Source organism: Alternaria burnsii, assembly GCF_013036055.1.
Source record: "Alternaria burnsii strain CBS107.38 chromosome Unknown 715, whole genome shotgun sequence".
NCBI lineage: Eukaryota > Fungi > Ascomycota > Dothideomycetes > Pleosporales > Pleosporaceae > Alternaria > Alternaria burnsii.
Window position 1 is genome coordinate 820,472 of NW_024066116.1, and position 14,842 is coordinate 835,313.

Consider the following 14,842-nt stretch of genomic DNA (forward strand, 5'->3'; position numbering starts at 1 on the left):
ATGACCTAAGAGGAGGGACGGGACGTGATATCATTGGGACTATCGTTCTGTATCTGTATGGGGATTTGTATGGGGAAGTGGATGAACTTCTTTTTCTTTATTATTAGTAATGATCCGGAGCTGTACTCCGCAGCAACGCCGCATGTGTATAAACGGGAGTCGGCAAGGGAATAGGTATTAGCGCTAATGGTATGATGGCGAAAAGCTCGTAAAACAAAGACCGCGTTCCCAACATGTTGAGGCTGAACCACTAATGATCTTCTAGATCCCGCTGGCGCAAGCATTGTCAATAACCCAGACCGGGCGCACGTATTTTCGATAAAGATGATGGCAGTGCAGTCAAAGGTCCGACTGCTTGAGGGTGGTGTTTTCATGTTCATGCTCAATCCGTTCTCATGTGCGATGGCTGGACATCGTGTTGAGGAGGTTGACCGATGCTCTAATAATAAGATGGCGAACTAGCCGATTGCGAAAAACCCGCATTTCCAGCGCCAGCATCTCAAATACGGCAGATGATGATGATTCGTCGGGCTACGATTAAAAAATCGAGCAGACCTAGCGTCGTGGTGTCAAGACGGTGCAAAGGTCCGGACCGACTGCCTCGTTTCACAACAAAACTGCAGGCAGATATCGCCGTTTCGGAAGCAACCAGCGATGGGCCAGCCAGCCATGCTGCAGCAGTTACACGATGCACCCACATGTCGTCATTAATCCAATCTTAGCCGTGGGCCGTCATTTCGGCAGCAAGACTGCGCAGCATGGGGCAAAGACATGCGTTGAACCCGTTTGATACAGATCGCCAGTGTCTGCGCGACAGACTCAGTGGATGATTGACGGCAGACGCGTGTTTCAGCGTCCTTCACTGCAGTCCATCCAAGCATGATCGCCACGGCGAGCCATTCTTCTTAGCTAGGCTTGAGGTGGGCCGGTGGGCGTTGGCGGCTCCTTGGAGGTGGGCTTGGTGCGGCTTGTTCAGGGGTTGGCGCTGCTTGCCTCCAGCCGGGCGATGCAGGAGCGATCCCCACCGGGGAAAGAACGAATCAGAAAGGGAAGGCGCCTTCCACTAGGAAATTGGACGCGTCGCCTCCCTCTTCAAACAGTGCTTAACCTGCTTGTTTTCCCTGGAATCTTGGTTAGACCTTTCTTCTTCATCTCACGAACCAAGTGCTTCTTGCCTTGCCTACCTTTTTCTAATCGCAACTTCTTACACTCGTTTCACGGGAGTTGCATTCTTCAAAGACTGTATTTGTTTACTTGACGATCCGACAATCGCTTTATAACACTCGCTCACACCAATTGTCCATACGCCCGCCCACCGTAATATCATCAACTCACACACGACCATCATGAAGACCTTTGCCATCGCCGCCGTTCTCGCGGCTTCCGCTGCGGCCACCCCTACTGCCGCTGTCCAGAAGCGCGCCATCACCCCCGTCACTGTGAAGGGAAATGGTATGTCACGCCACCTATTACCATGACGATCGCCTACTGACACCGCTCAGCTTTCTTTGCTGGCAACGAGCGTTTCTACATCCGTGGTGTTGACTACCAGCCCGGTGGCGCTTCCGATGCGAAGGACCCCATCGCTGACGAGGCTGGCTGCAAGCGCGACATTGAGAAGTTTAAGGAGCTCGGTATCAACACCGTCCGCATCTACACTGTCGACAACAGCGCCAACCACGACACCTGCATGGGTCTCCTCGCTGATGCCGGAATCTACCTCGCTCTCGACCTCAACACCCCCAAGTACTCCATCAACCGCGCCGAGCCCCAGAAGTCGTACAACAAGGTCTACTTGCAGAGCATCTTCGCTACCGTCGAGATGTTCGCAAAGTACGACAACACTCTGCTGTTCTTCTCCGCCAACGAGGTCATCAACGACGACAAGACCACCAACTGTGCTCCTTACGTCAAGGCTGTCACCCGTGACATCAAGTCCTACATGAACGCTCGCGGTCTCCGCAAGGTTCCTGTCGGTTACTCTGCCGCTGATGTCGAGAGCAACCGCTACGAGATGGCCGACTACATGAACTGTGGTGACGATGCCGCTCGCAGCGACTTCTTCGGTTTCAACGACTACTCTTGGTGCGACCCGTCTTCCTACACCACCTCTGGTTGGGACCAGAAGGTTCAGAAGTTCGGCAACTACAGCATCCCTATCTTCCTCTCCGAATACGGTTGCAACAAGGGAACCCGAAAGTTCGAAGAGGTCAAGTCTCTCTACAGCACCGACATGACCGGCGTCTACTCTGGAGGTCTCGTCTACGAATACTCCCAGGAAGACTCCAACTACGGACTCGTTGAGATCAACGGCGACTCCGTCACTGAGCGCGACGACTTCAAGGCCCTCAAGGAGGCTTTCTCTTCCACCAAGAACCCCACTGGCGACGGTGGCTACAAGTCCAGCGGCCAGCCTGCCACTTGCCCTGACCAGTCCAAGACCTGGGATGTCACCATGAAGAGCGACGAGCTCCCTGCTGTTCCCTCTGGCGCCACCGAACTTTTCAAGAAGGGTGCTGGTGACGGCCCTGGTCTCTCCGGCTCTGGCTCCCAGCAGGCTGGTTCTTCCGAGACCAACCTCGCTGGTGCTGGTGACGGTGCTGTCACTTCCGGTGGTGTCGTTCCCAGCTCCACCGGTGGCGCCAGCGCTTCCGGCTCTGCTGGTGCCGCTGCCTCCGTCCGCCCCGAGTTCAGCTTCGCTCCTCTCGTCTGCGGTGCCGTTGTCCTCGCCTCCTCGCTCTTCGGTGGTGCTCTTATCTTGTAAGAGTGTTTTGCTACGATAGAGCTTCGAGTGTTTCTTTCCGCTTTAACATGTATACCCTCTTTTGGGGTTTTGGTCGGATCGAGCAATGCAACGACCCAGCGCGGGCAACGTTATTGTGGTAGATTTGGCTTCTGTTTAACCCAAGTCGCCTAGTGTGGTTTCGGGACCGACTTTTGATTGGAGTTGGTTGGACTTTTGTTCGACTTGGCGTCCTGCTTTTTTTGTTGTTCACTTTGTTTGAGTATCTCAGTATATATCAAGAAATACAAACACACTGAAAAATAACAAGTGTTGACTTCACATGGTGATGGTGTGGTGTGGCCCGGCTTTGGGGGAGATGTTGGTACTACCACCTGCTGGTTCTACATGTAAAGCTGCTCTTGCCGCCACTCCTCTACCTTCCTATCGACGAGCCCATCATTCTTCCAGAAACACAAATGAGGCATCTAATACTACTTCTCTCTCCAAGCAATCTACTTAAGCTAATATATACGTACGTCTTTCATTCTCTAATCGATAATGGAAACAAGTCGTGATTTTGTCATCTTCAAGTTGGAAAATCAAAAGTACGCGACTATTAGCACGGACTACCCATCATTGCGACCATCAAGATCAGAACATCACAATGACATGGTGGTTGTGCCTGCACTACATTGCTACATTTTCTTCTCGAGACAATAGAGGCCATGTATGCATAGTTCCTTCTCTTGCTCTAAATGCAGCTCTTATGCCTTCCATGAGCCAATGTAAGTCGCGAACAATGGTTCTCAAGGGCTATGGCTTATGCCTGTCGGACTTCGTGAACTAGCTGGTACTTTTCCAGTATTGTTTACGACTTTGGGAGGGTTAAAGTAAAAAAGCTTCCTTTCCAATATCAGTCTTGCTGTCTTTGTTATCACTACCACTCGATGTGTTTTCATCAAAACGCCAGACACACCATGGCATGTATGTGTGTGTGTGTGTGTGTGTCTTTCTACTCCAAAAGGACAACGAAATGCTTTTCATGAGCGTGTTTGTTTTCAAAATACGCCAATCTAAACCTATGTGCAATGGAGTAAGTCGAATTGGCCTTGCTCGATTAGAAGCAATGTAAACATTTTTCTACATTATCCCGTGTATCCATTACTCAGCACCTGCATTCCAACAGCTAACAAATCTCCTCTGACCCGGTTCATGTGCGGTTTGTCGTGTTGATCCAATTTCCAAAACCGGATAAAGCACCAGTATGATTCGGGAGTAAGTTTGCGAAGTCCAGATGCCTTGTTCCAAGATTCAATCTACTAGGATAGTATTGAATGCAGTTCCATCGCCCTGTGGACAGGAAAGAATGATGAAGAGCAATATACGCGTGCGCGGCACGACTTCAAGTACATACTCGAGTGCACGACTGAGTACAAAGTCTCTCTCCTCGGCTGCTCCTCGTTTTCCTCTCTATCGCACGCTCTCCTCTTATTCCCAAAACCCGAAACTTTGATAAGTGTGTGTGCCTGGCTTCAAAAAGCTCCTTGGATACTTTCATGAGCAGCGAGATGCTGTTTCGATAAAACTTGGAGTATCCTCATACACGTTCTTTCCTCACCTCGGAGCTGCATAAAAAGGCTTCTGTTAGCTTTCTCATGAAACTAAAAATGAGAGCTTCATATTTATATAAGCATCTGAGACCTCTCCGCGTTAGTTGTATGAATACTGCCTCTCTCCTGATCCCTTTCTGCTTTCACTTCCCACTATACTCTGAACAGGGATTTTACCGAAAATGGGAGAAGAACAGACAATGGCCTTCCTCTTCTCTTTGTCAAAACAACAGCGCAGAATTGGTATGGTCGTCCTTGCTTTGACGAACAAAATATGTACGCCACTTTTGAATGTCGTGTTTCTCCTATGCTGCCATATCAAAGGCGCTCAGCTCGTTATTATACTGCGAACACCTCAGTCGTGACCTCTACATGACATTGTGGGTGATGTACAATCAGTGAAACACGAGATTACTCAACCTGCTTAGTGCATAGGACTCAGGCTTCTAGTTGTCAGCCTTTGCGCTGGCAAGAGACGTGTACATTGTGGCCAGAAAGATATATTAGTTCGATATGACTCGTACAATATCGCGTGGTTGCTGTTGGAATCTTTGAATTTTAGAGACAGATGGAAGGCAGACAAGCTGAGACTTAAAACATTGGGTTCCAGACTTCAAGACGCAGTCACTTGTGCAACGTGTGACATGTGATGTGTCTTTACCTGCGTACCCACACATGACACTTTCGATTTGAGATTTGGAGGCTACTATTAATTGACGAATATTGTAATACACCATTAGAACCGCAATTTCGTATACACATTCGTCACCAGACCGTGTCATCCCATCATTCATAGTGACCCATCACCGCCCCCTCTCTCAAATACGCAAACAGCTAACAAACAAAAACAGTTTAACAGAAAAGAACACATAGACAAGGGGGTATCTCAAGGCTCAGACGATATGCAACAAGAACGTTATAACGCGATCGCTCCCACCGACCGTAACGCCTTGTGTCAGTCATGGTCGTCTTCTCACGAGCCGGTGAAGAGATGCCAGACAACTGTAAAAACAGACAGAAAGACAAACCACATAACGCCTCAAATGCCGCATTGCAAATCAAACAAGGAGAATGAGGTTCGTTGTGAGAGCCATTTGGCATGTTGAGTGCCATCAATCCCACCTGTTTCAAGGTGGCGGCGACCAACGAAGATGGAAGGGAGCTCAGACCTCCATCCTTTCCATGGCACACTCGCTCATCGACCGTATCTTGCTCACGGCCCTCTCTCGGTCGACCAGTGACTCAACATCGCTGTCGTCCTCACTCTCGTAGTATTCGGCATCCATGCTCATCTCTCTGGCCGGCAGGTACCGTTGTTGTTCAGCGTCGACAACATCACCGGGGTGATCAATGACCATGTTGTCGAGCTCGTCACTGTCTCCGTATGCCTCGAGTCCTTTTCTAGCACGGTCACCGAGCCAGTATTCGGCACGCTTCCTGCTTCCTGCGTTGGCGCTGGATTCGTATTTCGATGCTTTGAACTTGGACATGAGCGACATGGCGACACTAGGCGAGTTCGACAGAGCGGATACTCCGCGGAGGTAGAAGTATGCGACTCGCTTACGCTCCTTGTTGTATAGGAAAAAGTGGTGACTCCAAATGGCGCCGTCATCAGCAAATGGGTCATCTGAAGGCTCCCAAGCATAGTATTCGCAGTTTGACATGTCCATCTCGCTATCAAGTAGGTGCCAACTCCGTGGACTCCAGATCGGGGAGCCAAGCGGTGTGACTGCGCCTGCTGGTAGTCCTGCAGAGTAGACTTGGGGGCGGAGGTAGTACATTGTTGTGTCGATCTTGTGCATGAAGCTGTGTATGGTCTCGCGACGGAACTCGTCCGGGTTCAGTGTGTTGGCGAAATCGTAATCGATGTGAGTTGCGTTGAGCGTCGCGATCAGGTAGGCAAATGTATGACGGTTTGCGGCTTCGCTGAAGGTTCCGAATGGTGTGTCTCGAGAGACATCGAGTTGGTCTGCAAACTGAGCGGCAGATTGCTCGGAGAGCCCTGCCACCGCCGACAGCAAGTCCTTGTGTCGCTCCTCGAGCGTCCGCTCGATGCGCTTGTATAGTTTCTTGTCGCTACCGGCTGCTTTTATCGTCCACAGATCGCATCCGCCGATGATGGCGGTATCTTGCGTGTCGAAGTTGAGAGCGAGGTTGACCTCGTGGAGGGCGCACAAATCGAGGTACTGAGGTCCCACCGGGTTAGCTGCGTCATAGCCTCCAGCCTTATCGCATCGTGTACGTACCTTCATTGTGCTTTGCTGTAGGCTCCTATTGCCTGAATATTTCTTATGGAATATGTCGCGTATGATCCAGGATCTTTGAGATAAGAGAGTACTTCAGTGGGCCGTAGCTGCTGGTGGAGGTGATGTGTTGGTCGGGAGGGGGTAGCCTGCGCGAACCGATACAACCAGTAGACACGACTCTAGGCTGGCTGCAGAGAGGAGAGGGTACTGTTGTTCGGCCAGACAGTCGTCTAGCAGGCAGTGGACATATGTATGGCTTGGGTGTAGATGTGGTGTGAGATGTCGGTGTCGCTCTTACGACGTGGTCGCGATTGCGGAGAAGGTCAGCTTGGCGGTGTCGCCGAGCTAACAGCGGCATGTGTGTCGGGTCTTCCTTCCTGATTGGTCGATGCAACACCAAGCCCTCAACCAACAACAGCTGCCGATAAGGCCGGATGGGTAGTTGGCGAGAGACTACTGGTGTTGAGCGATGATGTTAGTTGTGTTTGGTACCGAATATGTCTGAGCATGTCATCTGATGTTGTTCGAGCACGTGAAGGAGGACAGGAAGCTGCCTGGCAATGAACCCAGATGGATTCGGCAGCGTTTCATTTGATGCATGCATGTCAAGGTTCTGAATGAAGGACCAAACAGTGATCCGAACCAATTGCTGTCACGATGTGCAGTGCCTAGGTGGTGTGGAGACCTGTAGCTAGATGGATAAAGTAAGTAAACCAGCATAAAGAAAAAAAGAAAGCAACAAGAGAGAATGATCAAGTCTATCAAGGGTGAAGTCTCGATATCATGATGTGTAATCACGTTCGAGCCCATGAGCCACTTGTGTCAAACCTAGCTGTGTCGAGCAAGCCCGCCAGTCCGAGGTGTTTGCATTGTAGTAGATAGAGTACAGCTACCGCCATCCGCTCTACAAGGCAGGATGGCAGGTAGTGCGTTCTCCAGATGATCCGACGCCCTGCGCCGTGTGATATCGTGTTGCTCCGACGCCTGCCCTTGAGAAGGTATTTAGCAATGAAGCGGATGAACCGTGTCGCAACGCACGACTGTGTGCCGTGCTGCCTACTCCCATACTCCAATAACGCCGTACAGCATGTGTTCGTATGCGCAAACCGGGTCCGGTCTCATAGGATGCCGCTCTCTTTAAGTCGGCCTTTGAAGTCATCCGCATCCTGGAAAGCCATCAGGCGCGGTCAGTGAGGGCTCTTGGGACGGTCGGTGACAGAGGACCAAAAGACGAGTTGTGTAATGGTGCGTTCCGTACACGCTTTACATAATCTTGGTAACGATATCGTCCTCAGCCTGACGACACGGCGCGTCAGCCAGCTGGTGCTATGGGTGTGCGGCGAAGCGGACCCGAAAGTCATCACACTTCACTCACCTCCATATCTTCGAGGCTGTCTTGCTGTCCAATGCACCGTAACACGTTCTTCTTGCTGCTCTCTTGCATCTCCCCCGCAAGCAGCAGCTCGTCGAGGATGAAGTATGCCTTTTGGAAATTGAAGATGATGTCGAGCTCGCAGACGTTGCCGTAGTACTTGTCCATCTGCTCGACGTAGCGGTGGACGATTTCGAGCGTGATCAGCTCATTGTCGGTCGAGTCGCAGCCGGCGATGAAGAAGAGCGAGGCATATCGGCGATAGACGATCTTGGTGTCTAGCAGAATGTGTGAGCTAGCGAAACTATCACCCCTGCGGGACCCACTGACCTTTGTACTCTAAGAAGTTGCACATGCGCGTGCGGCGGGCGAGGACGAGCTGCGAGACGTCTTTGACAATCTTGGCCTTGTCCTTGGGGGCGAGTGTGGTGAACCACTTGGCTAGGCGCTACGAGCTTCAGCAGAGGGACTTGTGATTCTAGGGTGAGGGACCAACCACTTTGCCCTGCCGGGACAGCAGAATGAGGTATCTACAACTGTCAGTCACTACAGTCCATGGCATGCAATAGCACAGCAGAGCTCTTACTTGATTGTCATGGTGTCGTGTGAGGAGAAGATGCCAGTAGCGTCGTGTCTGGTGCACTTGCTTGGGGAAAGATGTTAGCTTCGGCGATCGGCGGTCACAGGCCAGCCCCGCGACTTTGAGACGTCAATGCGCCTCGTCCATTGCCATATCCCCGCTATCGCCATCCAAATTTGTACATATACCCAATAGGCTTCATGCGCATGCGCTTCTGATTCTCGCCTTCTGCTTTGTTCCCATCTGCCATTCAGCCTTTCCGCGCTACTGCAAATCCGACGCGACTGCTTTCCTAAGACGGCCCACCCGCTGACAAACGTTCACCGTCCCCGTCTCACGACTCGAATAACCCCGAAGAGTCACCAGAATATACACACACACACACACACATTAAGCTTTCGTCGTCAGAGGCCTTCTATCTTGCGTCATTGCTCAGCCTCTTGAGCTGGCCAACCACAATCATGAAGCTCATACTCTCTACCTCGTATGTCTTGCTCAGACCATCCAAGACGGTACCTAACAAGACAGGAATACCATGTCCGGTGGTCCTTCCGTAATAAGACGACCCTTCTTCGAGAAATCAAACACCGAACTCACTTCCTCCCTCCGCGCAAACTTCGCCGCCCACCAACCCTCTCCAACGCCCTCAAAAACAAATTACGCAACGTGGACCACCAAGACCGACTCAGCCTTATATGTACCTACGCATACACCATCACCTCTTGCTGAACCCCGAGAATCATACGACATCACGGTCAAACTATTCTACCTCCCCAACATACCCACAGACCGGCGCTGCGCACAAACACGGGAAGCGATAGAGCTCGTGCTGAAGGAATTGGGTACATCATCTATAGATCTCCTGATCGTAAGCTTCCCAGGAATAACATTCGACGCCGACGATGAAGATTCCGATCTCGACGATGACGATCCGCCTTCGCCCCCATCTGCAACACAATCCACCTCTGAGAACACTGCGGGCGACTGTCCCGAGGCCGGGGCACCACCAGAAGACGTAGAAACCATGGTAACAACATGGCGCTCGCTCGAGAAACTCCACGCAGAAGGTCTCGTATCAAAACTTGGAATTGCGGAATTCGGCGTCGCGCGCCTGACCAAGTTCCTCGAACAAACAAAGATAAAACCAAGTGTGAATCAGATCAATGTCAGGGACTGCTGTGTTGTACCCAAACCTTTGATACTATACGCTAAGCAACAGCAAATCGAGCTGCTGACACATAATGACTGCACCAACATCCTACCGCGCGGGACACTACGACAAATACTTGGATCAGGTGAAGAAGGTTCGGGTGTGCTGGCAGGAAATGGAAACGATGAGGGTCTCAGGGGCGATGTTGAGCCGCAGTGGGTAGTCAAATACACCGCCGTTGTCAAAGATAGGGGTGTTGTGGAAAGCAAAGGCTATTTCGCTGTAGCAGAGTTGAGGGACTCATGAAGATGCTTTCTCACGGCAAGATTACAATCACACGAATCGACTACACGACTTGCATCTCTCCAGTTACCAAGTTTCATGTGTACACATGTTGGGATCTGTCCACTATCTCCTTACATGTTCTTGTGTGTGGCATTATATGCCGAATAGACGCCCAAGATGCCGCACCCCTTACACTTCAAGGATGCCCCGCCCGCCCCAAGATTCGCTCCTAGTAACGGATTGCCGCACTTCTTACATGTCGGCTCAAGGATGCCAATGTCATCGATTTTCACACATTTTGATGGCGAGTGATCTGCTCCGGTCTTGCCCTCCTTATCTGTGGATTTGATCGAGTCAGACATAGTGGTTCGTTTAGTGTTGGTATCAGGATCCTTGGAATTTTCAGGTGTTTGGAAAGAAGTTGAATGATCTCGCTGGTAGGTATGTGTTGTCGGTAACAAGTCGTTGGGAGCTATGCGGTATATATACATCAAGTCTATTCACTGTGTGATCTACTGATCATTTACTGTATACCTATGATTTCGCTGCCGCAGCGCGGTATCTTCTGAGACAACAAACTCAGTCTGTCACCACGAGTGTCTTGCTCATCATGGCCTCTAGCTAGGGATGCGTTATGTCACATTAAAGTCTCAGTTTGACAAGCTGAGTTGCTACGTATGTGGTTAACTGATACAACGTCGATGATAGCTGTGAAGACATAGTTACTTCTTGCATGCCAGCGTTCACAATGCGATTCGATCACAAATTCCAGCTACGTAGCCCTCTCTATGTATCGCTATCTTGACACTCGGGTTGATAGTTCTCCACATCATTCCCACACTCATACGCGCCAGCTCACTCTTCCAATGGTAACAGAACCCAAAACCGCAAATAAACAGTGCGCCAAAAGTAGACCAAAGGGACCATCTAAAACAGAACGATGTTCAGAATCAGAGACAGAACTCCTCATTCCTTACGTCTCCGGTGATGACGACTCCGATACCGAGGACGAAGATGCATCTTTCGGTCACTGCTGGAACTGTGACGCTCCTCTCCCACCGCCTACCCCGTCCAAGCTCACTGTTGAATGTATCGACTGCCAATTTCCTAACTAAGAATGTACTTAAACGGATGATAGGGATTCCTAAGCAGCTTAGATACAAGGCGATGCTACGGGCAGGGTGAGGCGTGTATATGGCCTAGATGAGGTTTTGGGGTATACCCAGATATCAGTATTCGGCTCTTCTTTGCTACCTTATGCTATGCAGTCATTTCGCGTTCAACATCCGCCGCTTCACGAGAAAGACATATCCGTTATCTTTTAGACTTATTTGATTACTCAAGTGAAAATCCAATCAGGGAAATTAGTGGCAACATACACACCCAATGCACGATTGGTCAATCTCCAAACAGCGCAACCATATATTCACTGCTCCGCTCTGATTGTCTCAGACCTGCTTGACCCCAAAACAATGTAAAAGCCTTGATTAATACCCCGCTGAGCCAGTAGTATACGAGAAACCTAACTCGCAGGTCTTTATAACACATCTTGGGCAAATGCTTACAACACCCAACTACTTCAGCTCCGATAATACCAATACCAGCACCATGTCCAACCAGTATCAATCGGACGCCCCTGAAGCATTCTTCTCACCTCTAGACTTCGGCGCAGAAACTTCAGACAAACCTGCCGTTATCATCTCTACATTCATTTCTACCTCCAATTGTCCAGCAGCTTCACCACAACTACCAACCGCATCGCACGGCGACGCATCAACACCGTCTTCCTCTATCTCTGCCTACATGCAAACTGACAAGGGAATTCACTATAAGGACGAAGGAGAAAAGGACAAGAATGGTAGTGTGATCACCGCTACGAAAGAACCATGTGTAGAATGTAGCGGCAAGGTAGTTTGGGCAACAAAGGGGCAGTGGTTGATGGTATGTCAGTTGTGCGGCGAACCGCAGTAGGGTTAAATTTTGGATGTAGAGAAGTGGATTGTGAACGGGGAGTCAAGGATAGCTAAGAAAGAATGGAAAAGGAATGAGCGAAGAACATCCTTAAGGAAATGACTGGAGAAATGCATGAAATATGCACTCCTATGGCCACATAAGGCTCACACAGAGGGTGAGTATGTATTGAACATGTATCTTTTCCTTTATCGGTTTCAAGTTCCTCAGACTTAGAGGACAATGAATGACGGAGTATCCCGAAATTTCAAGGACCCACGAGCCAAGCTCTGTAGAAGTTGTATGACTGGTAGATTACATCCTGTAATGTTAGTGACGCATTGATCTACAAGACTGTAGCTTTTCACACTGTAGTTCTGTCAAGCGTTCATCGGTGTAGCAAGTTTCGATGAAAACAATCAGCAACACCATATTAAAAGTTCCCATTGGATTCTACACATTTCAGTCTTATCATCGGTACAGAGCCAAGCTAACAAGACAGCAGTGACGCGTGTACGACCAGCCAATAAGTCGTCACAACAGACTATCGCAACCTAGGGAATCCCTTGGTCTTCCCCGTCCCAGTTAGACGGCAGTGGGGAACATGATGTGTCGACTAGACGCGCGGACCTAGCGGGAGCAAGCGCTTGGGAAGGAAGGCCGTTCACCCAAGCGACATCCAAGTGAGGAAATCCCTTTTCCTAATCCAACAGGTGCTGAGGTCCAGAAAGAGCAGTTGCTGCGGTCGATTAATCCCTCCGATCAAGCATGCAGGTGACAGGAGATGATATGTCCCTCAACACTTTACGGCTTTCGGTCTGATAGACTTGGTGTTCTCCTCGCTTGGTAGTGAGTGCCAGTGGTGTATCGGATTAGCATGCATCCGTCCAAGCGATCTCATGGTGGATGGCAATAAGGCGCCATGTTATCAAATGCGCCATTTGATTCTTAATCTGACACCATACGGCAGTACGCCCTAGGGCAATCGCTTGTTTGGTGAATGCGTATCGAGATGCTTTAGTGCCTCCAAGGTTGACAGTTGGGCGTTGAAACTGCGGAGCATCTTATCACATGCAGATACTCATCCCATCTGAGGTCAGCGACGAACTCAAAGTTGGTGGCGCAACGCCCGGGCCCAAGAACAAGTCCCGTGGACTTCTAATCCTCACCGATCAGGAAGTATAGCCACGAGTTCGCCTTATCGATAGAGACTAGGTTTGCCGTGCCGCATGTTTACTTCTCTGGACTGATGGAAAAGGACAAGCGAATTCAATCCCAGCGCTACAGCAACAAGAAGGCAGTCCAGTTATGTTTAGGTGCAGTACACCCACCAGGCAATATCGCCGCGATGAAACCGAAGGTATCAAGGCATGTTCATAGATGGTCTGGAGGTTGTTGTCAAATAGAATTGTTGCATCAAGCTTAAGATGCATCTTGCTTTTCCCGCAGATCTGTGCTGACGCTGGTTTCTCACATACAAACATACAAACATCTCACTTCTAGTAAATAGTTGTTACAACCGAACCTCAATCACTGTGACCTGCTTCGGTATCTGGGCGGGAGCGCTTGAAAAGATAGGCAGTTCCTTAGTGTCCAGGCAATAGTTGATGACCCTATTGGCGATCGGTCCCATCCGAGTGCAGTTGACGCCAGGGGCCAGAGGGTCCAATGAAGGCTCCGATCGACCCTCCCTGAAAGAAAAAAGGATCGTGGTTTGCATGCACTAAAGTGAGCTGCAGTATCGACAATGTCAATGTATTGTTACAGAACGGCTTTCAAAGGCAGCCTCTCAGTTTAGTCGAGTAGACTGCTCTTACGTCTGATGTGCATGAAGATAATTTTCGGCGTACACGTTGCAGATGGGATCAGCATGCGTTCTTGCAGCTCGTCAGCCTGCAGAAAAGCTGTAGAAAGCACGATTAACTTCTGACAGAAGCAGTACGAAACGTGGTGCTGACTGATCGCGCGAATCCTGGTAGCGATGCTGTGCCCTTGCATAAATTTGGGTGACGATGTTCACGTTCGCATCAAGTTCAACGACCAGCTTATCGTAGACCTGCCCCTAAAGAGGTGCGCAATGTGAGTCGCTCATCAGTGCTTAGCATGTTCCTCCGCTCCAGACCATGAAGAGACACAGACTTGACCAATGATGTCTCTTGGCGACGACGGATCAAGAGGCGACGGACACCCCGTTGCCGGGGTTGTTCAGGCGAATGTTATCACGGAATGGCGCTGGGCCCGGCAGTGCTTATCCAGGCGTGACAGCTCTCGACTTCAACTCGTTGTGGTATCCATTAGCGAAAGAGGGGCACTCGAGGGTTTCGCTAGCAGCTGAAGTTGAGAGATCAGCTGGTGCGAGATCTGGCCACGAGTCTTGGTAGGCGAGTAAAGATTAAAGAAACAGCGCGCATGCTGACATCGTCTAGACCTTTTGGTAGCGATCGTTGAGATCAGCTCGCCGTTCCATAGGTAGTGGTCTGAAGACATTGAGCCGTGCTTTTCTCTGCATCTGGAACTGCCGGTACATAGGCGATGGTTTCAGATGTGATAGTAGGGTGTGGGGTTGGAGCATCTGGTTCGTCTGGGGAAGAAGCAGCCTAGACTTTGCACCAGCGAACAACCGGAAGCGAGCGGGAGGCAACGAACGACATTTGGTGTCGCATTAGACAACCAGCTGAGTGGTTTACAGCATGGTGAACTCTCTTCTGTTGGGAAGGTGAGTGGTTGGCTGAAATCATCTCGAGTCTGCGGCTCTGCGGACCCAGGCGGCGCTCCTTCGCTCTGTACACGTCGCTGGGTGAGCGCATTCGCGTGCAGCCAGCAAATTACCCGGCCCACCTAGCAACGCAATCTCCCAAGTGTACTCATTGCCTTGTTGTCAAGGCCACGTCAAGCCAGTGAGTATGCCTGGTGTCATTATGACG

The 14,842-nt window shown here is 50.3% G+C and overlaps 5 protein-coding genes across 5 annotated transcripts; 3 read left to right on the plus strand and 2 right to left on the minus strand.

The window, feature by feature from the left end:
* Positions 1-5: 5 nt before the first annotated feature.
* On the minus strand, positions 6-235 carry GT037_007426 (uncharacterized protein; the record flags this gene model as incomplete). The annotated part of the gene is made up of 2 exons (XM_038932473.1): positions 6-95; positions 155-235. The coding sequence occupies 2 exons, from the start codon at positions 233-235 to the stop codon at positions 6-8; spliced, it is 171 nt and encodes a 56-aa protein (XP_038784961.1).
* A 1,111-nt stretch (positions 236-1,346) lies between these two features.
* GT037_007427 (glycoside hydrolase family 72 protein) lies at positions 1,347-2,764 on the plus strand (the record flags this gene model as incomplete). The annotated part of the gene is made up of 2 exons (XM_038932474.1): positions 1,347-1,452; positions 1,503-2,764. 2 exons carry the CDS (start codon positions 1,347-1,349, stop codon positions 2,762-2,764), a joined length of 1,368 nt encoding a protein of 455 aa, XP_038784962.1.
* Positions 2,765-5,498: 2,734 nt separating this feature from the next.
* Positions 5,499-8,550, minus strand: GT037_007428 (repressor of rna polymerase iii transcription maf1; the record flags this gene model as incomplete). The annotated part of the gene is made up of 8 exons (XM_038932475.1): positions 5,499-6,654; positions 7,410-7,621; positions 7,666-7,747; positions 7,849-7,877; positions 7,957-8,231; positions 8,284-8,401; positions 8,450-8,483; positions 8,540-8,550. The coding sequence occupies 8 exons, from the start codon at positions 8,548-8,550 to the stop codon at positions 5,499-5,501; spliced, it is 1,917 nt and encodes a 638-aa protein (XP_038784963.1).
* Positions 8,551-8,994: 444 nt separating this feature from the next.
* GT037_007429 (glutamate-cysteine ligase regulatory subunit) lies at positions 8,995-9,989 on the plus strand (the record flags this gene model as incomplete). The annotated part of the gene is made up of 2 exons (XM_038932476.1): positions 8,995-9,017; positions 9,062-9,989. 2 exons carry the CDS (start codon positions 8,995-8,997, stop codon positions 9,987-9,989), a joined length of 951 nt encoding a protein of 316 aa, XP_038784964.1.
* A 1,587-nt stretch (positions 9,990-11,576) lies between these two features.
* GT037_007430 (uncharacterized protein) lies at positions 11,577-13,103 on the plus strand (the record flags this gene model as incomplete). Its single annotated transcript, XM_038932477.1, has 2 exons — positions 11,577-11,909; positions 12,996-13,103. The coding sequence occupies 2 exons, from the start codon at positions 11,577-11,579 to the stop codon at positions 13,101-13,103; spliced, it is 441 nt and encodes a 146-aa protein (XP_038784965.1).
* Positions 13,104-14,842: the final 1,739 nt, after the last annotated feature.